The sequence below is a fragment of the Pagrus major genome, chromosome 8 (genome assembly GCF_040436345.1).
Source record: "Pagrus major chromosome 8, Pma_NU_1.0".
Classification (NCBI taxonomy): Eukaryota; Metazoa; Chordata; class Actinopteri; order Spariformes; family Sparidae; genus Pagrus; species Pagrus major.
The window spans coordinates 31,487,562-31,515,151 of NC_133222.1; the positions used below are offsets into that span (position 1 = coordinate 31,487,562).

General features: G+C 40.1%; 1 protein-coding gene across 1 annotated transcript in view; it reads left to right on the top strand.

Moving 5' to 3' along the window:
- cdh13 (cadherin 13, H-cadherin (heart)) overlaps positions 1-27,590 on the top strand; it is a 383,964-nt gene that overhangs the window by 111,236 nt on the left and 245,138 nt on the right. Inside the window, exon 4 of the mRNA XM_073472809.1 lies at positions 23,508-23,719. Coding sequence (XP_073328910.1) covers positions 23,508-23,719 — 212 coding nt within the window. The remainder of the gene's footprint in view (positions 1-23,507; positions 23,720-27,590) is intronic.

A 27,590-nucleotide genomic window follows, 5' to 3' on the forward strand; every position in this document is an offset into this window, starting at 1 on the left:
TGAGGGTGTACTTGGTCCACACCAGTGTTTGGACGGGTGGTGCGTGTCAAGTGGCACTCACATGAATGCCAGCACCCAAGGTTTCCCAGCAGAACATCGCATTGTGATGAGATGATCAGTGTTATTCACATCACCTGTCAGTGGTTTTAATGTTGTGGCTGATCGGTGTATGTATCCTTTTGGTAATTTTTATGTCTTAAAGATCATGACCAATTATTTGACCGATAACCCTAAAAATGCAGATGCTGTTCCTCTGTCTTTGTGTTTCCTGAAAAATATATATAAGCAGTGCAGTGGCAAAGTGCAGTAACTACATCAACTAAAATCTAAATCTAATTTGATTTCTTATTACATTCTATCTGTATATCATTGTCGCATTGTTTACAGAAAAATTCAAGTGAATCCCAAATGTCCACTAGATTAATTTCAGTAACATATTTAGTCCAAAACACAGTATTCCATGATTAAATGATGACAAAATGGCAAAAAACTGCGATCATGGATGCTTTTTGATGCTTTGATCTATAAAAAAGACTTGTTTCACAGGAGACGCCATTATCCCTCTACACCGGAGAGCCTGAGATGGCAGCTGTTTTGATTAACAGCTCATTCAAGCAGATAAGAGCATATATACCCACCCTAGAGCCATCAACAGCCAATGAGTGATTATGTAGACAAGTGACCCATTCTCTCTTCTACACGCCAGCCTCCGGATGATTGACGCGTCATATAGCCAATGAGATTTCAAATCTGTGAAGATATAATTTTAACGGGATTTAAAGCCCTAAGCATTAAAATTATGCAAGTTTATGTAGTGTTGGAGGAAATAAGGAAATAACTCTGAGGCAGAGGTATTTTGAGCTCACAAAATGGCATTTTTTCGCCAGGCACCTGGATATTTCTTTAGAAAAACATGTTTCAAAAAAAAAAATCAGTGTGTTGAAACTCCTATAGATTAATGCAAGAAGCACTTACAGAGCTTCCACCGCTTACATTGATAATATAAATTTCCAGGAATAAGAACAGATTAAGCTAAGATGGCCTGATATATTTAGTGTCATTGTAAGATCTATGTATGTATATCCTAATAGACAGCTGACACAGATCACAATAGCTGTCACCAAGGCTCAGAAAAAAGAGAGTGCTTAGTGTGGTCTGTCTTGGTTTTGGATTTTGTAGTAACTGCAGTTTAAAGATCACTAAGATAGAGCAAAACTGAACTTTTTTGTCCTAAGATAAAACAGACATTTAAGAGTTCAATTTTGGTTGTAACTCAGTTTTGACCAAAATTGTAGTTACTGCAGTTATGGGCTAATTCAGAATGCCAGGGAAAAGTATTGGTGAGGAATAGTAGAAGAGTAAGTGTGAGCTTAACATTTGAATAAGCAATTTAACACTGAATTTAAAAAAAAAAAAACCACAAAAAAAACCATAAAGAAAAACCCTTTCATTCTGATGTTTTGGTTAAAACATGCACCATTAGGTGTGTGTGAATTAAATTATAGCTTTGGGATTTGCAAGACAGACGGTAAGAGGGACTCAAAACAAGAAAACAAAAAGAATGAGCTTGAAAGACACTGATGCTGTCTGATGCTCTGTAGAGCTGAGGGGAAGTGTCAAGTAATAATTAGCGTTAATTCACTGTGGGTTCAACACCTTTCAGAGACACAGTCATTTGATCCTTTGTTTGTATTTGTTATTATCAAATTTTCTTGTCAGGAATACAAAGGTGTGCTGACAGAAATATCAAGGCACGACATCCACTCACGTCAATTACGTGCCGGCAGGCTGACTCGTTAAACTACTTTATTGATGCTTAAAGGTATTTTATTTGATTATACTTACAGTATTAATTTTCATATTGTATGACATTCAGATGGATGTCTCACCTTTCTGTCAGGACATCTGCTGCTGGCTGTGGGCCGGGATCTTGGTCCACTGGCTCACAAACTGGCATCATCACCATCCCTGAGAGGCTGCCTGTAGAGGCTGCAATCACAGGGCATCAGGGGCACAGGGACAGTAGTGCCAAGACCCCATCTGCAATCATGGTGCAATTGGCAATCATTTGATGCACTATCTCTCTTTCTCTCTTGTTGTTTCATCTGTGTCTGCTCTCTGTCTCTCCCAGTTTCTCTTTCCTTCTCACAAGCCTAAAGGAGATCACAAATTTACATTTCAGATGCAAACTGCAGTACACGTGCGTTTAGGCCTAACAAACATCATTCACACCACTCCTGGAATGAAAAATGATGTTTAATTCAATACAGGCTGTTCACTAAGAGGGTGTTCATCAATTAGTAACATGATGTTTTTAATTGCAGCTTTGAAGGACTTTAGGGAGCAGGTTTTGGCAAGCAGATATGAACTGTCAAGATTAATATTACATCATTCTGACCAGACATTGACACATCTTGATTCTGCAAGAAAGTGATTGCCTGAAATAATCAGAGGCTCTCCTATCACTCTGCTGATGTTCTGATGAATCCAACCTCCTCCTCCGCCTTGTGTCTTGAAGCTTTTGATGGATCTGATTTAACTAATAATATTTAACCAATTAATATTCATGCATTTCTCATGAGCAGAATTAGTTCTCCCATCTGAATATTAATTACCACTCAGATGATTGGAGAGTTCCCTCAACAGCACAGAACCGTTTCCGACAAACTTACTGTACAACCATTTGCATAAGATGGTGAAAACATTACAAGTGCTCTTAAGTGTCTGTTTCAATTGACTGTTCAGCATTTGTTTTATCCATTGCTTACTGCTTGCTTAATTTTTGGAACAGCCCAGTGACCAGATTAAAAGTTTGACATGTTATGTTTCTGAAAACCATGGATACGCTCGGTTATCATATCGACACTTCTACATTATGTGCCATATAATGTTCAGATTACATGTATATGAGCTGGGATAGGCCAATGGGATGCTGGTAGTCTGGAAGCTGGGTGAGGAGGCTGCCAAGCGAGAGACCACTGTTCAGGACAGTCCTTCAACATTTGTAAGCACAAAACCATAGGTGTCATGAACACTGGGGACGCTAGGGACATGTCTTTACCATTTTTTATAAAGGTTGATTTTGTTGACATTTGTTAAAAAAATTGTTAAAATCATAGCTTGCATAAAGACATTTTAACAAATAAATGTGAACCCTTTGCACCTACAGTTGAAACTTCTGCTCGTGATCTGGTGACAATCTATAACTAAATTTTAACCCAGGACGTATTTTGTACAGTACACTATAAACTAAAGCAAAACAACAGCTGACAACATGTGCACGGAATGTGTTATGGTTCATTATATAATATATTTGATCAGCATATACTGTTAAATCAGAATACAATATATCAAATGGACTGATTAGCTAGCTAGTTAGAAAAGATTTGCACACATATTAAGATCCTTGTGTCTTATGTGTTGGATTTGATGGTGCAAATAGGATGGTGACCTACACTACAGTGCTACTTGTTAAAGTCGTTTCTAATGTCTCCTTACTTTTACCTCTTTGACATTGTGCAATTTGGTTTGCTAAAAATTAGGCTACTGAACTTAAAACAAAAAGTGTACCTAACAACTGTATTTTTTTACCCTTCTGAGCTCAAACTGTACGCAAACTGCTGTATATTTTGATAGAGAAACCACTGTTTGGGATAGTGTTTCAATATTTAAAAGTGCTTAACAAAACATCCGAACACTTTCTAGCTGTGACAGTAGCAACAAACCCAGACATTTTTGACGAGACAGTTTGCAGCTGCGATTGCGGTGACAAAACCAGGTAAGCTAAAACACAATCTTTTCCCATACCCAAACAAGTAGTTTCTGTGCCTAAACCTAACCAGACCATAAGCCAGGCATTGTCAAAATATACAATTGAAAAAAAGAACATAAAAATGTAAAGTTACAATGTAAAAAATATAAAGTTTAAACATATCAAATGTAAAGTTTCCAAGATGTCCATGTACTTTGCAGACATTCCCAACGTTTATTCTGACATTTGGGTCAATTTTGAGTCCTGTATATACAGGAGTCTAGTCAGTGGCCATATGTTTGACACTGGCTGGGGTTCGCGCCCTGTTTACGACCAAAAGTCAAGAGTGAATGGTGTTTAAGTTATGTTACATAAGCAAGTTACTGTATTTGAGGAGTTGGGAGTGACAGCACTAAAATTGCTGTAGCTCTATCTTTACATGTGTCTATAGGAATGCAAGTGCTGCATCTAAAACTACGCACGTGTATTTTGTTGCATGCAGTTGTTAACTCCATTTTGAGTTTTGTTTAAAGACTATAAACAGGTTTTGTCAGTACCTCTGCAGAGGACAGCCATCAAACGAGCGACAAACTTCTTTCTTTCATTTTTACAACACAAGTCACACGAGTATCTGTGCCTCATTATTTTATAGCCCCCTCTACATGCATACTTTGTGCATTTTATTTCCATGCACTGCAAAAAGTATTACTCTAATTACAGGGGAAAGTTCAGTTTTAGTGATGACACATAGGCAGCCGTTTTGTGTTATTTTGGAATACCTGTTCCTTCATGATAAGTCCACAAACATGTGCTGTGAGCCAATCCCTGAGTTCTCCAGTTTCAAAGAGAATACAGATGTCATTCACAGTAGGAACTGCATTTTAGTTTGCTTGACATTTTCATGCTCTATCTTTGGGTCAAATTTACCAAAATTAACTGCTTAATAATGTAATTCAAAGGGTAAAGGCAGAAGACTTGACGTGAAATCCTTTTGACATTTTTTTATCTTGTATATTTGTGCGTGTACCAGTACAGGGGTAACACATTTTGTTGATATTCTGTGTTTATCCTTTGTAAGTTATCTTTAGCTGTACATGAATGTACTTGTTCAACCAGCGTCAGTCTTTGTATCGACATACATAAGATTCAAGTTTCTTTTATTTATATCGCACTTTAAAAGCAGGCAGGTTTTGCACCAAAGTGTTTCATAGAGACAGACATATGTATATACAGACAGGCATAAAGACACATTTCTGCATAGTGAGGCAAGTTTGAAATGGAAGCAGGTTTAACCAGGCAAGAATTAAAACATAGGTGTATAGTAAAAGAAATACAGCAAGATCAAAACAAAACACTTTCACCCATAATTTAAAACCTGAATCTGATTAAAATAAAAACAGATTATATACTACAACCCAGAGAATAAAAGTGGGGCTTGAGGTACACCTTAAAAGCATCAGCCTGTCTAATGGCCTCTGGTAGTTTATTCCAGAGCTGAGGAGCTGCTACAGAGAAAGCCATGTCCCTGGCCTTTTTTTTCTTTTAACGGGGCACAGCCAACATGCCACAGTGGGAGGATCTAAGGGGTCTGCTGGTGCTATAAGGGGTGAGTAGAGCCATAGAAGAGTATGTCTGTCTTGTCCTTGTTTGAGACCACTGGGGTGAAAATGGTATGGCTTGGATTTAAACGCTGGTTTTACCATTTTTTTTTTCCTTTCTTTGCAATATGTATCTGCAATTACATCAAGATGTGAAATCATTATAATGATTTTCCGTGACATGAAACCACATTTTAAGTAACAACAATCAGTTAAACTAATATGTTGAGGCATTCATTTTCTTGTCACTGTTCCAGCCTGTCATGACAGATTCAGTCATTCCGTTTTTCCTTAGCCATGTTTGTGCGTCATATTCTGGTATAAAGAAAAAAAAAATCAGGATCCCACCCAGAAGGAATAACCTATCAAAAAATGATTTCCTCAACAAGCTAAAATTTCCCCGATCTCTATTCCTACTTCCATCTCCACTTCTGTCTATTCTCTCTCTTCCTCCTAAGAAATAGTGTTATTTGCAGTGAAATATGGTTATACTTTTGAAAGTAATTCTCAACCCTCTAATGAAATAAAACACATTTGGAAGACATGGAGCTTCAGGATTTCACTGATCGTTTCATTTAGATTTCTTCATCCGTGAGACCATTTCTCCGGTTTCGCTCAACAAATCAAAGTCTGAAATATTATGAAAGGTGTGGGTATGACATTTAACAAGGGGATAACAGTAATATCAATCAATGGAACAGAACAACATCTGAACATACACTGACTTGAGAATAAGTGGTATAGAAATGGTGATCTTTCATATTCCCAAATCTTTGACGGGGCACCTTAGACTTCACCAACAGAGGCCATACCTTACCAAGACCTTCAACCAGACATCTCAACTGAACTGTGAACTCACTCAGTAAGGAAATAATAATGACTGCTGTCATAAAAGTGACAGAATTACTTTGTTTCAAAAGTTTTCTTCTCACCCGTATGCTACTTTCATGTGTTTGGCTTTTGGCCCTGAGCCCAGCATGGCTCCTCTTGAGTGGCCAGGGAAAGTGCTGAGTAACTCGGTTAGAGCCTCAGGAGTTCAACCTGGGTGTTACTGGCTCCCTGAAAGCCTATCGATCTGCCTGAATGCTTGAATGCCTTGCTGGGTGCCTGTGCATTTGCTGGATGTCAGCTTGTGTGTGAAATTATGTTTGCTTATGGATTTTTGTATTCCTATGTGTGTGTCCGAAACACATAGTCGTTTGATTGACAGGTTTGGGTGTTACTGCAGTGGGCAGGAAGTTTTCACCTTTTTTTTTTTCTGCTTGACTGTTAAATGGATTGGCAAGTATTCCCTCCTCTGCTCTGGCCAGAATAGACCTTTGCAGACGGTCATAGACTTTCATTACAGTATGTGCTACAGGTGCACTGGTACGCTTTGGCTGCTTAGGGAGTATGTATTATTGGAAAGGCATGAAGTCAGAGCAAATATATGCGTGTCTAATCACGGGGCCATCTGGCGTCTTATCTAATCGTGTGCATTCATCCTTACAGATGCACAGGCAGACTCACAGAACATGCAAATCACAGCTTTTGTTTAGAGACTCATACTCCTAGTCTAAACACTCAAATTAATTTGCAGCTTTTACCCCTATCCCTTGTTTTTGAGTTCCCCCAAAGGGTAGTTGTTAAAATCTCCCTCTATGAAATGACACAACCCCTCAAGACCCTCATACTTCATCAGTAGGTGTCAATGGCGTTTACGTAAACAGAGGCGATTGGACATTTCCAGTCTGCTATCCTCCGCTATGGTGATTTCTCTTGCGCTACCCTGGTATTATCACAATGCTATGTGTCATTTATCTGATGGAGATACAAAAGCATGAACACATGTAATTCGTTCACAGCTTCATACTTTCAATTCAGCCATACAATAAAGACAACACAGCTTAATTGCCTGACCACTTGCAGTGCTTTATAGGCTAACATTAGCAACCTGTGCGCCTTCCCTGCCAGTCTGCACTAATATTAGAGGAGCGGTACCAAGTGCAGCAACTTTGGTGCTGGACTTTAGTTAAATTTTGGGCGTTGTACGCCATCAAAGAGGAAAATAGAACATTAAATACATGAAAATGCGGGACTGTCATACAGAAATCAGCAATAACAATGTAGCGTTAGTTAGCTAGCTAGTTAGGTTTTTCCCCTACCCTTCGTTTTCGAGTGAACCCTTTGCCCTGCAGAACAGAGTTACAAGGGGTAGTGATTGAAATCTCCCCCTTTTGAAATGGGATAATCCTTCCAGGCCTTCATATGTCATGAGTTACGTTACGTTACGACCGCACATTTTCCAACATGGCATCCTCCGTCCAAGAATTGGGACACCATACCTCTAGGCGTAATACTTCTGGGCAAGGGGCATATTGGGAAGTCTCTGCTAGTCCCATTGTCCACCCACTCCAGAATACTTCACTGGGGGTCTGTCCTCTAATGCAAAAAAGTGGAGCTGATGATGGCTCAAAAAATCTTGACATTGAAACCCAAAATGAAGATAAAAATAAAAATGGAAAAGGAGTCAAATTGAGATAAAACAGTATAAACAACAGGTTAAGCAGATAACCATTCGACAAGTTCTGCCAGGAAGCTTGAATCACGCTTTAAGGTGTGGCTACCGTAGATATCAACTGTGAGAGTGTCAGTTTCAACTGTGAGCATAAGCCCTAAGCACTGAATCCAAGCAAATTGAAATAACCCAATTTGCCCTGTGAAAATAATAGTTATAATAATATTTAGTTATAAGCACTTCCGTGTGTCTTATACTTTATGTACTTTTTAAGTTTGATCATATCAACTGACAAATCATCATAATCAGGAGTCTTAATAGAACAAGGAACCAGGCACTGTAGTTGCTGCAACTGTTGTAACTGTATGTACTAATAAATGTGTTCTTGAAAGAGTTTGGTGCATTGTTTATTTATTTATCCATGCCTTTCCAGTGTTAACATCAAAACACAATAAAATGTTGGTAAATCCCTCAAGCAAAGGCTGCAGCATTTGCAGACTTGAGGATAGTGTGCATAAGAGGCTCGAGTCCACAGGCAGCCCTCGAGCACTTTCACAGCAGGACAGTCCTGAGATCTCCTGGACTTTCTGGGGAGTGCCTCAAGGTTTTTTAAGTGTGCACACTGGGACATGTGAGCATGAATGATGCATGACTTATCGTGTAAAACTACCCTTAAACTCAGAATTTTACATATGGTGTACGTACATCAGGTAAGGGGGGTCAGCAGTGGTCAGCATGTGGAAGAATCAAACAAAATTTGTAGCTTCAGTGAATTTAGGAGTCATCTCAGAGTGCACTGACACTCTCTCTCTGACTCAGAGCTTCCTCTGTTGCTCCTGTAGTGCCAGATGGTCGGTCAATTGCAATCATGTGTTTGAAAGGATATGGAGTGACGTTTGACCTCTAGAATTTATTCTGGCACTGAGTTGAAAATTATTATTTTTTACCACTGTAGCAAACAACACCACATGTTATCCTGTGATCTATTTGTCATTTGTCATCTCTCAATAGCCAAATGGTTGTCTGGCTGGTTGGTTTATATATTAATTGAATGATAAAGTCAGCCAGCAGAAGTCGACTAGTTCATCGGGCTGGCTGCCTGGAAGTGCAGATGAAGGACTGACTATGTAATCAGTTGTCTTATTTGCCTGTTGCACTGAATATTATCTCTTAGTATCAGGCCCTCTAATGATGATCTTATGCAGGGCTGTACAGTAACTCTTCAGCTAGTTGAGCATTCAATGTTTTTAATAGACTACAGCAATGATTCTGTGTGCCTCCCTTCTGCCGGAGTATCTCACCATCATCTGCTGGCACCCATCCCGGCACCGGCCCTCTTTGATGAAACGCTTTGCCCTGCCACAAACAAACAAACACAGGCTGATTGAAGTTTGTTATGGTGCTCGAAATAAACCTCAGTCACTCCCTTCAGATCTGTTGCTATGGTTAACCTTGTCAAGCTAGGCTTCAGGCGATCACGTAGATGCGCCGATACATTTTCATTTATATTTCCACATAAAATAGGGTGAGGAGTGCAATGATGGGTTTTGAAATAGGAATTTAAATGAATTCATATTTAAGCAGGTGTAACCTTGAAACAGGCAACTTCAAAGACCAAGCCTGTAGGCCTAAACATTTCCAGCTTGCGTGGAGACAGCAGGATGTTTACCGCCACTGTCAGTGTTATGTATGCATGTGACTTACTTTGAAAAACCTTGAACAGTATATCTTGGCTTATGGGCTCTCTACCTCACTGATATAATGCATTAATTAATGAATTAGACTAATGTGAATATTGTTTGCCTGTTTCTTCCCTCCTACCTGCTTTACGGCAACTCTGAGTCACACTGACAGGTTCAAACGCTTAAATCGTGCACATGGAAAGATGCAGTACCTAAATCAAGGATCCTGTAAGATGCATGCTATTCCTGTCACACATGTGAGAAGTGCAGTTTCTTGCCTCGCAACTCTTCATGTAGTACTACAAGTGATAGTGAGGGCCTCATTTTGTTGGTTTTGTCTAGTCTAGTTTGAGTTTGACTGTGAGTGAGTGACAGAGATGAGACCAGTGTCTCTTACTTTTTTGCATCCTGATGAACGCTGGTGATTATAAACAAAAGTGCTGCAACCTGTCAGGGGAAATACACATTGCAATTATGGCAGAGAAAAGATGCTCAGAAAACCTTGTTAAGATCTAATAAGCCCAAGGTTCTTTCTTGTTTGCCGTGTTTTGTCAAGGCTAAGTATTATGACCACAAAACACCCAAATTAAATAAAACTGGAAGAAAAACCAAAAAACAGGGATGTTGTATGTAGAATTTTTACATTCTCCTCCGTCTGTCAGGTGGGTGGATTACACTGCTGTAATCTAATGCTGCATGCAGTTAAAAAGCAGCAACTGTAATGATTGCAAATGTATACTAATTAAAAATTACACACAGCAATTTAGCATGGCCTGGCTCTGGCAGTGGAGCCACAGCATCTGGAGCAATGCTGATTTCTGCTATTGTGATGCAGCTGCAAATCCACCTGTGCTTCACTTGCATTAGGACATCTGGCCACAACTAAGTGTACTGCATGCACCGGTGGCTGCTGCCCTCTGATTGCTTGCAGATGGCAGTGGAGGTCCGTCAGCCAAACCATTTGGACCAGACTGAACATATCTCAATAACTTTCGCATGTATTGGCCTGATATTTTGTTCAGACATCGATGGTCTCAAGGGGATGAATTCTCATGACTTGGTGATCCTGACCTTTTCTGTTGTACAACTAACAGGATGAAATTTTCACTTTCACTTTGAATATCAATCTCTAGTAGATGGATTGGGGCAACATTTTGTAAAGACAGTCATGCCTCTCAATGTATGAATCCTAATGACTTTGGTGATACCCTCAGGTTGACTTGTGCTTTTAAGGCAAATGTCTCAACAGCTACTGGCTTGATTGCCATACAATCTTCTACAGACAGTCAAATCCCACTCAAGCTGACTTGTAATAACTCCCTGACTTTTTGTCAAATTAATTTTTCCAATACTTTGTAGGGGTGAGGAAAAAATGATTCTCATAAGATTTGTGATAGCTTTTTTTTTAAAGATCTCTGAATGAATTTCTTGATTTCTGGATCTATTTTATATAACTAGTGCTTACTTTTTTCTAACACATACATGGAATTTACCATAAATGGAATGCTAATGGACATTTAGCATTTAGGGCATTTAGCAGACGCTTTTGTCCATAGCGACTTACAGTAATTCATACGTACATTCATACACTGACAGCGGTGGCTGCCATGCAAGGTGCCGACCAGCACATCAGTAGCAGTTTGGGGTACAGTACTTTGACATGCGAACCAGCGACCCGCCGATAACAAGATGCTGGCTCTACCCCTGAGCCACAGCCACCCATTAGCAACGCAACCACAACAATATTATCTTAACAAACAATCCATTTTACTTCACATGTTTAACATAAAATGACTTGAGCTCATACTTGCAGGCCTAGACGGTATTCCATGTGCTCTAGAAGCAAACTCAGTCTGTTATTCTGCAGCTTCAACCCTCCATACTGATCAGCTGCAGCAACCTCGAAGGGTCAAAACTCTAATGTCCCAATGGGTTTTCTGTTTTATTTATTTCTTATTTTCAAAGCACTAGCTTGATGAGCAGGAACAGCTAAATGTAGCAGGAAACTTAAAAAAGCATTTTATTTACCACTTTTATATGCAGTATAGCAATGACATTGCTGAAATAAGTCTCAGACTTTCTGACGTGAAAAAAATGACTCATGATACATTGTCTCTAGAAGTGTATGATTCAACTCTCTTCCATGAATTAGTGTTAAAAAAGCAAATTTAAATCGCAATAATTCATAACATGGTATTGCAATACTTAAGATTAACAATAATTATCAAATCGGCGCCCAAGAATATTATTGAATTGGGAGATAGGCATAATGTTCCAGCCCTTATCTTTTGCATTATGACCAAATACGAGCTAAACCAATAACATTCAAAACATCTTCAGCTGTACTGCATGGTTAATGCATACTAGCGAATGTCAGCACGCTAACATGCTAATATGGTGAACATTATAACTGCTAAATCAATATATTAGCACTGTGGTTGTGAGCATTGTTTAAATGTTAAAACATGATGAGACAATGCAGATTTGAGATTTGAGCACAAGTAACTCTGACGCTAACTGCTGGACAGCATGGGACGAGCAGTCAATTCATGCGATGCTGACTGAACAGCAGTTATGTTCAAAAAGACATCTGATGTCTGGGGGCAATAAATGAGACCTCCAATAAAATAATATGAGACTACTGTTAGATGTGTTATAGTGTGTGTGTGTGTGTGTGTGTGTGTGTGTGTGTGTGTTTTGCCTGGTGGCATTGTCCAGGCATTACTGTCTTGGTAAGGTGGTAGTGCTGTAACTCAGGGCGATAACAAGGAGAGGATCAGCCCGAGTTGGCCCTTATTATTTCACCATAATTACTCTCTCTTTCTCCCCTGCTCACTCTCTCATTTCTCTTGTGTCTCTTTTTTTTCCTGATTTACAATAGCAGAAAGAGACAAACAGGAACTTTAGTTTACCCCACAGAGGGAACAGACTGCAGACTAAAGCAGTAGAGAATGAAGCATCTCTGGTTGTTGACTGCGATAACAAGGAGCCTCACAGATCAGTGCAGCAAACCCGACCATCAGATCACTACCAAGCCAGACGCTCTACTAAGCATGGCGCCAGACAAAGCCTTTTCATGTACATGGTAAAAGATGGTGGTTTTGATTCAAATGAGAGTGCTGTGGTACAAGATAGCTTCAAGTGTGCACTGTTTGGAGAATGGCTCCAACTCCGCTGCTAAGCTGTAAGTGACTGATCTATTTTGTGAGTGCCAGCTTATCATAATCAGCTTTTGCATATTTCTAAGCTGTGGATTCAACACAATCTCTGAACCTCAAGTAAATAATTTCAAGAATGTCACTGCTGCACAGTGTAACTTCTTCAATGTTTTGACAGTTCTTATTGTTGTGTAAAAAAAAGAAACTAACAATAGAAATATTTTTTCACTGGGGGCATAAGTTGACAGTGACATTTTATAGCCCTGTTATTTGAAAGAACACTCAGGGGGCTATAATTAGCTAGTTGTTTTCTGTTGGCTGAAATGCATTGTACACCGTGACAGAGCAATATAAAAGCAATGAATGTCAAACGCTGGTAAGTGACTGTCCTTAAAATAAGGAGAGGAACAACTTTTTCTGACGTTATAAAAGGTGAAATGTGCATATTGTTCTTACATACTTTTCCTTCAAGAATTTTAAATGCAGACCTTTTGAATGGACAACACCATCAATGATACATTTGAAAGCTGTTATTCTGCACAGCTATTTTTGTGATACAGTAATTAACCCAACAGATGGCTATATGGGTTAGACTGTGTCAGTCTGGTTTCTGATAGATACAGCTTGCCCTACTAATGCTAGACATGTTGACTTTTTTTGTCAGATCTTTGTGAGAGTGGTGCTAAATGTGTGCACAGCAGGTGTGTGATTAAAAAAACCCTCCAAATTACTTTCATATACGCACACTTATAAATTGTTTTGCCTGTTAAGTTTTGTTGGGAAATGTGTTTGCTGTCTGGATTATGTTGCCTGGCAATGTTTTGTCGAGGGGTAGTTGGGGTTGATGTTGTTCATACAAAGCAGAAGGTTTGAGTCCCACATGTAGGTTTCAGCGATAGAAGCACTTTGGTCAAGGCCAGGGAAAGACCTTGGTTGTCGTTGCATGTTATTAAATTAAACATGTCGTGTCTCTTGCTCAAAGTCATTGTTGACTTTTTCAGTGTTTAACAAGATAATGAACCAAAAAGAACCATTAGAAAGTGTTATCATTCTTTCATTGCTAAGAGCAGATATTATATTTTGCAAGACATGTCAAATATGTTGTCAGTAATCACTAAGTAAGTATGTTCAATGTCCTCATTTTGCAACTTTGTAGATACAATTATGAGATTCATTAACAAGATTCTCTCATTGGGTGGTGGTGATCAGGGGCGGACTGGGATAATATATCTTTCACCTTTAGTTTAAAAACATCCAAAATTGTTAAAAAAACAGCTAAGTGTCTTTGGTTTCAAGAATAAGCCAATGACACTTCCTCAGACCTGAGACTTGACTTTTATCAGCCTTTAGGCTTTGTTCAACCTGCAGGCAAGTCAGATTTGTTTCTCTATTGTCCACACTGTTATTTGTAGGTGATCAGATCAGATTTTTGTGTCAGGACATCGGCAACCTATCTACATGTGTACACTTGTGACAGGGCTTTCCAACACTGAAGCATGAGCAATGGAGATCCATCACCTCGCTCTCTAAATGGTCTCGCTGCCAAGTCACAGAGCAGACAACTTATTTTGGTGTGATTGTCTTCAGACTGTGGGTCCCTGTGTTTTCTTCAGACTGCTCTGCTTGTAGCAGCCTGGATTCTGCTCAGCCATTCTCATGCACTTCTGTCTCTCTGGACTTGACGTTGTTTTCCTCTGGAATCTCCTCAAATGTGTCATGCAGAGCCAACCGGGCTCGGTTCCTTCGTGCCCTCGTGCTCTGTGGGTGATCAGGTGTGTCTCATCTCCAGCTCTGGCAGCAGGCCCATTCATTAGCTGCGCAAAAAGTGCGGCTCATGTGCATTGTTAAACATCCTCGTCAAAGCAATGCCCCTTATATCTGGGATCCAATGAGGCAGCGATGCAGAATTTGGGATCAGACTCTATGAGAGCAAAGCTTTTATTTACAGCCTTTAATAATGCAATCTTTTTTGTTTCAACACCATGGTCTGTGTCAGCCTCCACTTAAGAGACTGGAGGAACTTCCACCTGACAGAAAAGAGTATACAGGTCTTTCTTTACATATTACCATCGTGCTGAAGCGTCTTCTGCTTTCCATAGCATGATTAAGCTTTTTCTCTCTCTCTTTCTCCCATTCTCTCTCTCTACTGTGCCGTCAATTTCTTCACCACGTAGAGGCCACTCGATCTACCCGCACTGACTGAACGTTGTATTGATATATATGTGTGTGTGACATACAGCCTGTGATGACAGAGATAATATAATCGGTTAAAAGCAGGCAGAGGAACCGTAGCTGCCTTGTGTTGTTTTCTCTGATTTACATGTTTGATTTAGCATTTTTAACACTGGACTGACAATGCCACCGATGGCCAGTGTGGGCCAGAGGTTGATAAAAAACACAAATGGTCTAGCATTACATTTCTATCATACGTATTTCCTGTTGCAAATTAAAACTGCTAAATGGTAAATGGCTACATTTATGTTGCACAAGCATTTTGCTGCTCATTCAGCCATTCATGCACAGAGTCACAGTAATGGCAGGAAACTACTTTGCAGGGTGCTGGCCTGACCTTGGGGACCAATTTAAGGTTTAGTTTCTTGCTTATGGAAACTTCGACATGTCCAACTGCCAACCCTGTAATCATTGGATGACCTTCTCTACCTCCTTAGCCCTAGCTGCCCCGTTTAAGCAAGAATTGTGCTTCTGTTGAGATGCATGTAAATGTTTTCCAAACCTCCACAGAGAATGGTGTTATGGGTAACGATAAGTGGTAGTGGTTCGCAGAGGAGCAGACGGACACACCTTTCACATCTCTGCAACACATAGAGTGGAACTGTGCCTGAAGCAAGCTGATTGGTTGATTCAACATTCTCACATCCAATCCATACAAGTATGGAAGAAATACATCTTTGAACCTGTGCCCGCAGAGGCATAATTACAGCTTAAGTGGTATGTAAACATAACATGGTAGCGTAAAGAACACTTTTATATACACACAGTATATCATTATATAGGGGGGACCATTAGGTACAGCAACACTTAAATTATTTTTAGGCTGACAAGACCATCATTTAGAATATTGGCTGTTTACTGATCCAAACAATCTCTTTACGGCAACAAAACAGTTTTTGGTTATTTTCTTCTCTTGGTCTTGTATTATTGGAAGAAAGATGGACACAGTTCATAGATATATCAAGGTTCAGGGTGATTTTTTTAGTCATTATAAAACACAGGGTTGCAGAACATTGAAAGTGTGTTACTCCTTCGTGCTAAACAAACATAGAACATATACACAGTTATTTACAGTATATACATACAGTAGATACAAGTAATGCATTTTTTTCATTTGTGTTGGGGTGAATGTAAACATCAGTGACAAGATGGTGATGATAACATGGGCAGCATCTTAAAAGTTCGACATCTGGGAAAGCACTAAGCATCAGTGATGTAAACACAGAGTCTGCCTTGTGCTGAGCAGTCTGCTCAGAACATGGCCCGCCCTTCGAGTGCAACAGCTTGATCCAGGATGCTGTGGTGGAGGCAGGTCTCTGTAAAGATGCAACCGGATATTAGAAAGTAGCAGCCTTAAATCCAAGATAGATGAGCTTGGCTCCTATTCCGTAGCCAGATGATGAGGTTGGATGGTCGAAAGATGCCATGTCGAGTGATCGTCCCAATGTCCACTGCTCTTAATCCAAATCCCACACTTTCTTCTCCAATGCTGATTAATGGATTTCTGTCATTGGTAATACTTCTTCAGCTAATAAAGCCAAAAAAAGAAACGGTTAAAAAACAAAAATGGAGCAAAGTTTGAAGGGTACCAGACCTGGTTGCGTCTGCATGCGCCATCATTGCCATGGATACATGGATACACTGACAGAAAAAAACAAAACAAATACAAAAACAATAGATCAAAAAATGGGACGAGAAATGAAAGAATTCATGTCTTTTGAATTCTGGTGATTCAGTTTTGCCTTTTGTTTACTGCTTCAACACAGATGTTGCTTTAAAGGCACTCTGATCAAATATGTGGAACTGAACATATTCCACACAAAACTGAAATGTGCACATAACTTAAAACATGTATGTTAATCAGGCACCAGGCTAGCATGATGTTGTGAATATTAGGGGTAGTTTACATGTGTTGAGAGAATATTTCATTTTCATATCATTTTTCCAGGTAGACAGCATGCTGGGCTGGCCTTTAACAGTCTATGTAAGAACAATGTGATGCCTTCTCATATCAGAAAGTAACTGTACTTTAATTGGCTTTAGTCACCAGTGTGGTGGACAGTGCCATACATCACGGTATGATTAAAGGGAACTAGCAGACTTACGCACACAAAGGTGTATGCACAGACCACATTTACTGACAAACTCAGAATACAATCCCTGCTGTGAGTGACATGAAAAATACTAAGATCTCAGATCCTACACACTTTTCTGCTTTACCAGATGATTAACAGTCCCACATCTGACATGATGGGATTGGTTGGAGTCACACAAGTAACGGTGGCAGTGGGGTATCTTAATCATCACAATCAAACCCATGATGAAAGACTCAGGATTCCCTCAGCTGGCAAAGTCTTTTAAACTGTTATCTTCGTAGCTGAAAAGCACAAGCCTTGTTACCACTGAATCCCATTAATGGGACTTACACAATGCTCTGTGATAGGAAACTCTGGGGTAAAATACAATTCCGGGTGTAAATACATTTTCAAAAGCAGCTCCCTCTCCTAACACCAGGTGATTATTTGAGAACGGTGTTCTCCTGAGCCTTTTTTATGAGGCTGAGCACACTCTGTCTGTTAGACACGGCAGCTATCAGCTCAAACACACCCGTGCTGCCACCTTTGAGATTACTCCTCTGATTCCCATCTCTCCCATCATGGAGACTTGACATTTAGTTACGAGACAGAAAATTGTCTTCAAAAAACCTCAAAGGAAAACTTTAGTAGCTGACAGAGGATGGGAGGAAAAAAAATCCTATTTATGTGGCTGACAAAGAGAGTGGAGCCAATGTAAATATGCTTGGATAATGCCGGGTGTCAAAATATGTTGCTTCATCATTGAGAGGCAGGAAATCAAGATTGCAGTTTTGCGGGTTGATACTTTCTTTTCATTGTTTTGATGGTCTTGTTTGAACATTTTTCATGTTCGATCTATAAGAAGGTAATGACATGATGACAAAATAAAACATATATTTATACTTTTAAGTAGAGTGTTTTAGTGTCATTGTGTCATTGTTTCGTGTAAATTTTCTGACTTACACATCCCTGGTTGACAGTTGGTGTAGTTAAAACAATGTGTTTGCTTTGTACATTCAATTATTCAATTAGGTTTCTGATTTAATGTCAGTTATACAATCCCTGAGGAAAAGCGTTTCTCAGTAAAAGCTTAAATGAGAACTTTGAAGTGCTGTTTTTGTCACCAAGAAAGCTGATTGAACAGTAACCAAGGCCCTAGGTGACGGAGTTTCTGGAACGTTTGCCTCTCACAGGCTCCACAGGAGGTTTCGGCCTGAAAGCAACTTGAATGTCAAAAAAGTTGAAAAAAAAGTTGACCCCCCTCTCCCCATCACAGCCCTCCCTCTCCTCTTGAGTCATCAGTGAGGGATTTTGGCGACCCTAATCCATGTCGTGCACAGTTATTTCAACCCTGAGCCAGCACTCTGAAGAAAGAGAGTGGGTGCGTGGTGGCGGTGCTGGTGGTGAGCGGGGGGGAAGTCGCGTTCTGTCATTGTTGCCCGACTTCAAAGCCGCCAGCTCACCATGCTCTCCTCTGAAATCCCCCAAAACCTGACAACATTAGAATACCATCAAACAGTCTCTGGCTGCCTTTGAAATGCCACTGACACTGTTTGGCGCTGCAATTTGCAGGCTCTAAAGAGCGCGCCCATGTTATTGAAATAAATCTGAGGCTTGTAATGGGAATGGAAATGAACACATCTTTCATGCTTTGGCTTAGAAGTGAGAGTTGAATATTGAGATGGAGCCTTGTTTCCCTGGAGAGTAGGTTGTTGACTTTGTAGCTCTCCCTCAGTGTCCATTGAAGCCCGTCATTTTATTTTTCATTTTCCTTTTCCCTTCTTCTTTTCTCCCACCCTCTATTCTTCGCCCTGCTATTCTTACCCTCATCCAGATGGCAGAAAACGATTGTGTCCAGAGGGAAGATTTTCAAATGTCTGCAGCGAGACAGATAAAAGAAGCCAGACTAAACAGTCACAAAGGTTAAGTGTACTAAATGAGTGCTTTGATAGACTTCAGTCTATTGATTTTATAGTCAGGTAGTGCTAACCGTGGACTTTCCCATTTCACTTGGTGCTGCCGTGATGGGAGACAGACGTGTGCGGATTGATGAGTTTAAATCAGACAAGAAACCAATTTTTCTAAAAGGGAAAACAGTGGGGAGGATGGAAGAGAAGGTTGAATGAAAGTCTTCTAGTGAATTGCTATAAATCCAATCTACATTGCATCTCTTTTTAATAAGAAGCATTAACAATAACAGTTGCAGCAATCTTAGCACTAAAATAATACGTTGGATACAACAATGAATTATGCTTAAATTGAGCAGTCTTTCCCTTACTTTGTACTAATCTGTATGCATTAGGTCTGTTAGTTATTAATGATTAGATCCAGTGAGGATTGTACTTCTTCTGCAATTAAAAGGTAGTTACTGCTTTATATATGTGTATATATATATATATGTATATATGTGTGTGTATATATATATATATATATGTATATATATATATATATATATATATATGTATATATATATATATGTTAAGATTCACAGGAATACAGGGCGTTAGTCATATGGGAGCAATCCCATGCAACCTTGTAAATAATAACGATTGAATAATGAATATATTAGTGCCATTGTTCTTATTATTTCTCAATATTACATTTGTTTGCACATTAAAAAACATGAATATTGACATTCACAAATATACACACTACACAAGTGCATATGCATACATGCAAATAGCTATTTATTAAAAACCTGCAAACAATTAGAGAAGCTTTCTGATTCTCCTAAAAGCTCTTATTATATTAATTATATTTGCTAAATATTCAGAACAATTGTATTTTCAAAGTAAAATCCTTAGGATTTCAATCCTGGTCCATTTATTAACACCAGTTGTGGTACCAGTACTGGTTGTAACAAAATACAGCTTAATGCTACATTTTTTACAACAATAGCTTTTGAGCAGCTTTTTTGGCAGGAATACAACAGAAGGGCGCCTGGTGTACCTGTGTAAAGCAGAGCTAAGTTTTAGTGTTACGATAACATCAAAAAAGGCAGCCAATCTTGGCTTATTAAAGGAGGGGCTGCTCTTCTCAGATTCCACTACATGCTGATCTGCTGTCAAAAAATGCATAAAATGAATGTGATGATCAATCAAAAGTGCTAACCCTACTGATATAAGTGCATTTTGTTTCTCAAGGCTTCTTTAGAATGAAAGCCACTCTGTGTCAGACCAATTCAGTCTTTAATAAAGAAAAGACACAGCAGCAAATGTAGCTGGGGCTGTGGTAGCTTTGTGGAGCACTGGTTCGATCTCTGGCTCCAGCTGCATGACCAAGTGTCCTTGGGCAAGAAATTGAACGCATAATTGCTCCCGATGGCTGTTTCATCAGTGTTTGAATGTGTGTGAATGGCTGAACATAGAAGTATCGCTCCTGCTGAGCAGGTTGGCACATGGGCAACCCCTGCCATCAGTGTATGAATGTGTGTGTGAAATTAATTCACAATCTCGAACTTCGAATTAAAAAATGGAATCGTCGATGCTGCCACGCCCCCATGTCACGTCCGGTCGGCTTGCCAAGGGGAAAAAAACACACGTGTTGAAGTGCTGCGAGTCAACCTCCTCTAACTTAGCTACTAGCTAAGCCAGTAGCTATTAGCTACAGCCAGTCAAACGATAGCATGGTGTTACACCATTCCTGTTCGGCTCCTGGACCGTGGTCGGGAAGCACAGGGGAGATGATTTTCTCCAGGGCCGAAGTTTATGTTTACCTTCGGGGTGAACCCCCTTTCACGTGTTAAGCTGGTGGGGAAATAATACCAGGCAGCTTTGCTGTATCTTGAGGAGCCGTCACCTTTATTCACAGCCAAACTGCAGCCTGTATTGTTCACTTTATTGCTGTCGCTACTACTGCTACTCTTTTCGCTTCTCCTTCCTCTCCCATTCATTCACTGTCCGCACGTACGCACGCTCCCTCACTCTCGCTCGCCCACTCACACCTTACGCACCTTGTATATGTTCAGCTGTTCGGAAATAGTTGGTTAAGACACTTAATTGTTCAGAGAAGACTATGGACATGGCTGTTTTATTTTTTTGTTTGTTTTGTTGTGAACTTGAATGTCATCTTCTGTGAAGAAGACTGCAGTTACAAAAGAGAAACTAGATGGCAGGTTATTTTGTTTAAGTTTCCAATTGACTGAAGATATAAGTTATTGTTACATTATGTTGTTAATAAATGTTTTGAATTTGACAATGTAGTGTGGTACATTGCGAACAAAGGTCAGATATTATATTGCATAAAAGTCTAGTCTAAAAATGGCATAGCAACCTGTGCTTTAAAAAAAAATAAATGTAAAAATCGAGAATCGAATCGAACCGTGACCTTAGAATCGAAAATTGAATCGAATCGAGGATTTGGAGAATCGTGACACGCCTATGTGTGAATGAGTGAAAGTGACAAATGTTGTAAAGTCCTTTAAAGTAGTAGATGGACCAGAAAAGCGCTACAAAAATGCAAGTCAATTTGCCATTGAATATGCTCTTTTAATGGGAATAAACTACAACAGTTCTACTGGTATCAATGAGATACAGTTAAAAACAGTGAAGGTGATTTTACATGCTTGAATGTTTTCTTGTGAATCCCTCGTATATAAATTCATAGGTAATTTGAATCCTGCGTATAATCCTGAATATATGCTACTGTATACAGAGCTAGTGGGTACAATGAATTGTTGTTATAATGCCAACAATAAATAGTATGAGTCTTGGGTTGGTTTTTAAATCTCAAGGATTATATCATAACTTTAAAGCAACACAATGCAACTTCTGGAGAACAATAGTTGACTGTTGAGTCTAATCCCAACATGAGGTAATCAAATATTGAAGCTGTGAGGTGGCATCTGACCTGATATCACCAACCCAACCTATCTTCTTCAGAGGTTACATTGTACATTGAGCATATAGCTGTAAGAAAAAATAGTGCCTCAAAACTAAATACAGAAAAATGAACTTCAATCTGATTTAATAAATTGACTCAAATGGTTTATTTTATAGATGAAAATTTGCCTGAGTCTTTCTGTTAATAACCATAAAAAACTGCATCAGATGCTGGTTGTGAAAATATTTGTATGGCAATGATTGAAATACATTGTATTTGTGAGGTAGGGCGGGTTCAACAGCTTTTGATGAGTTGGTTCAGCAGAGTACAGCCTTTGCACTGGAGACTGGAGCTGTGTTTTATCTTCAGAGAGACACCACTACTGAGCCACAAGCTGCTCTGAAAAACTTGATAAATATGGGCTTGAATCTGAACCCATTTCTTCCTCAGAAATCTGGCCTCCCAGTCCCCAGTGTGAACAGAACACAGGCATGAGAGACTTCCAGATCTTTTCTGAACAATTTCCTTCAGCTGGTCATGAGTTACCACATAGTTTTCTGTGTTATGTTAAGCTGAAAGAATCACATCCATAATTGATGAATCATGCAGGATATTGTCTTGACAGCCCCGTCCTTGTCGCAGTGGAGTGGTGGCACATAACCTAATCTCATTTTTTTTCTTCAGTTCTTTTCCGATGAGCAAAACTAGTAGTTTTTTTAGACTCTGGAACATCTCAGTCCAGAAACATGAGGCTGCATTCATAATGATAGCCAAATGGAGTATCCTCGTTGTGTTTCAATTACATACAATTTCTGATATCAGACAGAATTAAAAAGAAATGATGAAGACTTATATAAGCCGACATATGTCTGCAGCAGCACCCGCACTGAGGTACGGAGCCATGTGAGACCCGTCCCACCTGCTCTACTAATCAGCAACACGTGTACACGTCCATGCTTGCAGGCTTCCTTTGGGACCAGCCCTGCCACGATCAATGACCATAAGGAAGCATGACAGGAGGCTGAGGTAAAGAGGAGCTGAAGGATGAGGGAGGGGATGATCGTCAGGGCTGAGGGTGGGGGCGGCATGGGGATCATGTCGCGACACCGAGGGGAGTGTGCGAGAAAGATAAAGAGAGGATGAACATGATCAGAAGGGATAAAGCCTGGTAGAGTCCTTGGCGCTATCTCCCTGAGTCAGACAAGACAAGCTCCCATGTGCACGCGTCACACGCACAAAGCTCACAGGTGACACTTTTCTTCTCCTGTACCTTAAATCCTTTCTTCTCATCCAGTCCTGCAACTGGGTGCCACTGCCCTCTCTGTAGTGAATGCAACAGCCTGCAAAAGCAAAGCCAGACACATTAATAGCATGTTGTGAAATGGGTCATAAATATTGCATCAGGCTTGTGTGAGTAGAGATCACTGACTTTTATTATACCCTCGCTGACAGAGCCTTTCAGAACATCCTACTCTTTCTTCAGGGTATCTGTTTATCTTCAGGGCATCTGTTTTATATCCGACTATTACTTGTTTTTGTGGATTGTTTGGCAACCCCTCCAGTTCTGTTCTTTACGGTGTAGTGTATACCTGTGACTGTGTTTCCTATGGCAGGTTTTTCTTGGCATTCCCATTGTTTGTAATTTGTGCGGAGTGAAGGCATAACTTCTACTTATTCTGTGTGTTTCTTCCAGTCGAGTTTGATGACTGCGCGGGCAATGAGGACGTTAAATTTGAGGTGTCGGACCCCAGCTTCTACGTGGATGGAGATTTGAATCTGGTTCCCCAGCAAGATGTCACGTACAGCAGTCCTGTCCTGTTCATCCATGGGCTCGGTGCACATGCAGATGACATGGCACAGGTAGAAGTCACTGGACTGCCGGGTCAGCTGGGGCACAGTCTCAGAGTAAGTATCCTGTTGGTGTGTGGGGCTTTTTTTAAGATCAGTTACTTTATTTACACTTCCTCAAAACTGAAAATGTTTGAGTCATTAAAGATTGAAAAGGTTGCTGTAATTTAGTATTACTAATGTAGCAGTGATCAAATAACAATGCCCTGGGTGAATAAGAGCATTCATGAGCTGTTTTTAGGTTGATATTTCAGAGGGTACACTTATTTGCTTTCTTGCTAAGATTTAGATGACAAGGTTGATATCACTGTATATACTGATATCACATTGTGTCTGTGCTGCAAATATGAAGCTACAGCCAGCAGCAGGTTAGCTGTCCAAAGGGGCAGTGGTTAGCACTGTTGCCTCACAGCAATAAGGTCCTGGGTCAGATTCCCTGCCAGGGCAGGTCCAGAGCTGCGCCGCAGGTTAGTTAGTAGTTTGCATGTTTTTTATCCCTGTGTTTGCTTGAGTCTGCTATGGATGCTTTGGTCTTGCCTGCCATGAAAAACCCAACCCAATTGCCTGAATAAATGTTGGAAATGTCCATTTCTGCAAACCACTGATATGTTAAAACTTCACATTTCGTTAGGTTGAATAACCAATTTTATCTTGTGATGACACTTCACTTGCTGTGGTGCAGTTAGGTAGGGCTGTCATTTCAGGCGAGGCCATGCGATGCTTCCCAGCTTTACGCGCTTTGTAAAAACAGGCTACACCCTCGGTCAACCAGCAAACACTCACTGGCTGCACCTGATTGGACGGACGCCACTTTTGGGCCGTGTGCTCCGGGATTTCAAAATGAACTTCAAATGATTGCTTGTTTGGAAACCTTGCTAGAAGAATTGGCTTCTGAAGACATTTTAGGTGAGAAAAATGCCATAAAGAATAAAGAATCTGTCTCCAATGACATTTGTGAGCGTGACTATGGATATTTAAGGAGACTGCATGACACCTCTAGCCACTTTTTTGCCGACAAAAACAGTATTTTCAAGCAAAACATGATCATTTCCTAACCCAATTGGTTTTTGTGCTTTAACCTAACTAGATCATAAACACAACGTTTTTCTCAAGTTAACTCAAAATTGAACCTAAGGAATTGTTCAGTTGTGACATAAAGAAATATGAAGTTTTAATATATCTGTGGTTTGCAGAAATATATGTTGCCAACATTTATTTCAGCGCTTGGGTTAGACTGTAAGCCATTTTTGCCAAGGTACCTGACTCTTTAAGCCTTTAGCAAAGTTTTATAAACCCATGTCCAGTCTCCATGTCCTGACATGACACAACATTGTAGAAAAAAACAAACAAAAAACTCTTAAGCCAGATAAAGCCTCCACTAGCTTCAAATTTCCTGCACAGATATGAGAGTGATATCAATCTTGTCATCCTGGCAAGAAACATGCTATTTCCCAATTTGGCAAACTGTTCCTTTAAGTGAGGACACAAAATGGAGAGTTTTGTAGGGAAAGCCTGCTTAGCGATGTAAACACAGGCACTGGGTGTCATGCACAAGATATTCATACACTAGTAATCGTAATTGCAAATTAAAAACATAAAAAAACAAATTAATCAAATGTTCAGAGGCATCTGTTGTCAGTCAGATTCATGCATATGTTGATTAATTCAAATCACTCAAATTTGAGGCACACTCATGTGACCTTAATTATCATCAATTAACATAATTGCACAACCTTAGAGATGCCATATTTGGCACAACACATTCATCAATAACTGTCCGATTGGACCTTTAAAGAAAGTGGAAAATAATTTAAGTCCAGATATCCAGGTAACACTGTCATTTAAAGGTCCCATATTATACTGTTTTTCATCAATTTCACACAGCTGTCAGAGGTCCAACAACGCTGTATTCGAAATGTATTGTCCCAAACCCATCCGTGGTCCTGAAGTTCAGCTGTCTAAAAGTCGCTCAACTGAAGCAGTCCGATGTGAAGTGGTTAGCACACACGAACAGACTTACAGGAACCGTAGCCGGCACGTTGTCATTAAAAATGAAACGCAACCACTGTCTCTTCTGTTCTTCTGTAGCTGGGACAGAATATAGGCACTTATGTTATTTTTACAATCAACAACAGGGCAATTTGCATGTCTAGCTCTGAGCGACAACATTGCAAAACACTGCTATCTTACCGCTGGACACACCGAACTTCACCTCGGGGATGAACGCCCCCCTCTCGGATATCTTCGGGGAGGGGGGGGAGTGTTTTCGCGCAGAGGAGGCCGGCCTATGCAAATCACAACAGCTGAATCTGAACAGCCTGTAGGAGCCCCGTTTTACCAGTGGGTGGGCTGCAGAGACGATGCAGGACTCGTTTGCTTTCCTCATTCTGGGAGTTGGTAGGCTCAGGGAGGACCAGTTTATATATGTAGAGACCAGAGAAAACATGTTTTTCATAATATGGGACCTTTAAAGAAAAATAGCCTTCTATTTTAAAGCGAGCAAAGACAATACAGCCTCAGTAAAAGATGGCAGTAAAGATGATCGACAATACATCCGCCAGGAGAGCCATATAAAAAGTAAAAAGGCTTTGATTCACTGAAGAGCACCATGTGAAAGCCGCTGGAGGAGGCCACAAGAACAGCTGCTGCTGTGCTCTGCCAAACCTACAAACATATCGTTGCCATCACCAGAGATGTGTCAGTTTCTAACACTTTTGCAGATGGCAACAACAACTCAGATCAGCACCAAATATGTCTGCAGGTCTTTGGATTGAACGTGTGATCATAGACAGTCTAGATTATTGATGCAGATTACTGACATGATTACTGACATGTTTCGCCAAAATGTTTCTTTGGACTATAAAGGGGTCCACTGTGGTTTTTCACATATGGTTTACACGTGAGTTTTCCTCAAATAAAAGAACAAATCAGATACACTTATACTTTGATGGTGTACCCACATGTGCATATTTTTCTCTCTTATGTTTTTTAATCATTATTCATGCATGAGCTCACATGGACCAGAGGAGGAGAGGACAGGGAAACATAAACAGCTCTAATGTTTCTGTACCAGGGTTTGATGTATGAAGAATTACGCTGGCCCATTCCAATTATATGGGAATTTGGCCAGTGCGCCTGCCCCCCAACGCTGTGCTTTGTTTCTCTGCAAATGTGTTCTTTTGTTTGTGTACTTTACAGAAATGTGTTTCTGTGGCCAGCAAATTGGCACACAAAACTCTGTGCACCTGAATAAACACCATTGTCCTTCATTCGTATCCTCCATATAGCTCAATCCCCCTTCTGTTCAGTTCAAATACACTAAGTTGGTCAGGAAAAGTTGCAGGGACTGTAGGTACTGTTGGTGTTCCCTTCATTCTCTCAGCGATCATCTGTTTTCTCGCTGCAGTGCTCAGAGTCCCGCTGCTACCATTCCTCTAGCCCTAAGCTTAATGAATGTCTCCATCCCTTTAGGCTTGATGTGGCTCTCATTTATTTGTGCCTCTCGCCATCATTTATTTGGTTAGCTAGTCCATGGGTGTTACTTTGGCAAGTCATTGAGGGTGTAAGTGAATTAGTCTTTTGGCAAGTTGTGTGTGGGAAGTGAAGATTCAAGACCACACCATATGGTCAGTCCTCGGTGTGAATTTCCACGACACATTTCTGTTTGTGGATCACTTTCACATATTATTTCATTTTGTTTTGCATTTATTTTTAGTAAGAGAACAGGAGTTCAGTCTACCACCTTGGTTCAGACTGAAATATCTCTATAGCTGTGTAATGCATTTCCATGATGCCCATCCCTGTTCCGCTAACACTGGCGTGAGATTAATGCTTGTGGTTTGAGTAAAATGTCCCAACAAATATCACAAGTATTGCCATAAAATTTGCTACACAAATTCATCTTTTCAATCAAACAACTGTGATCCTC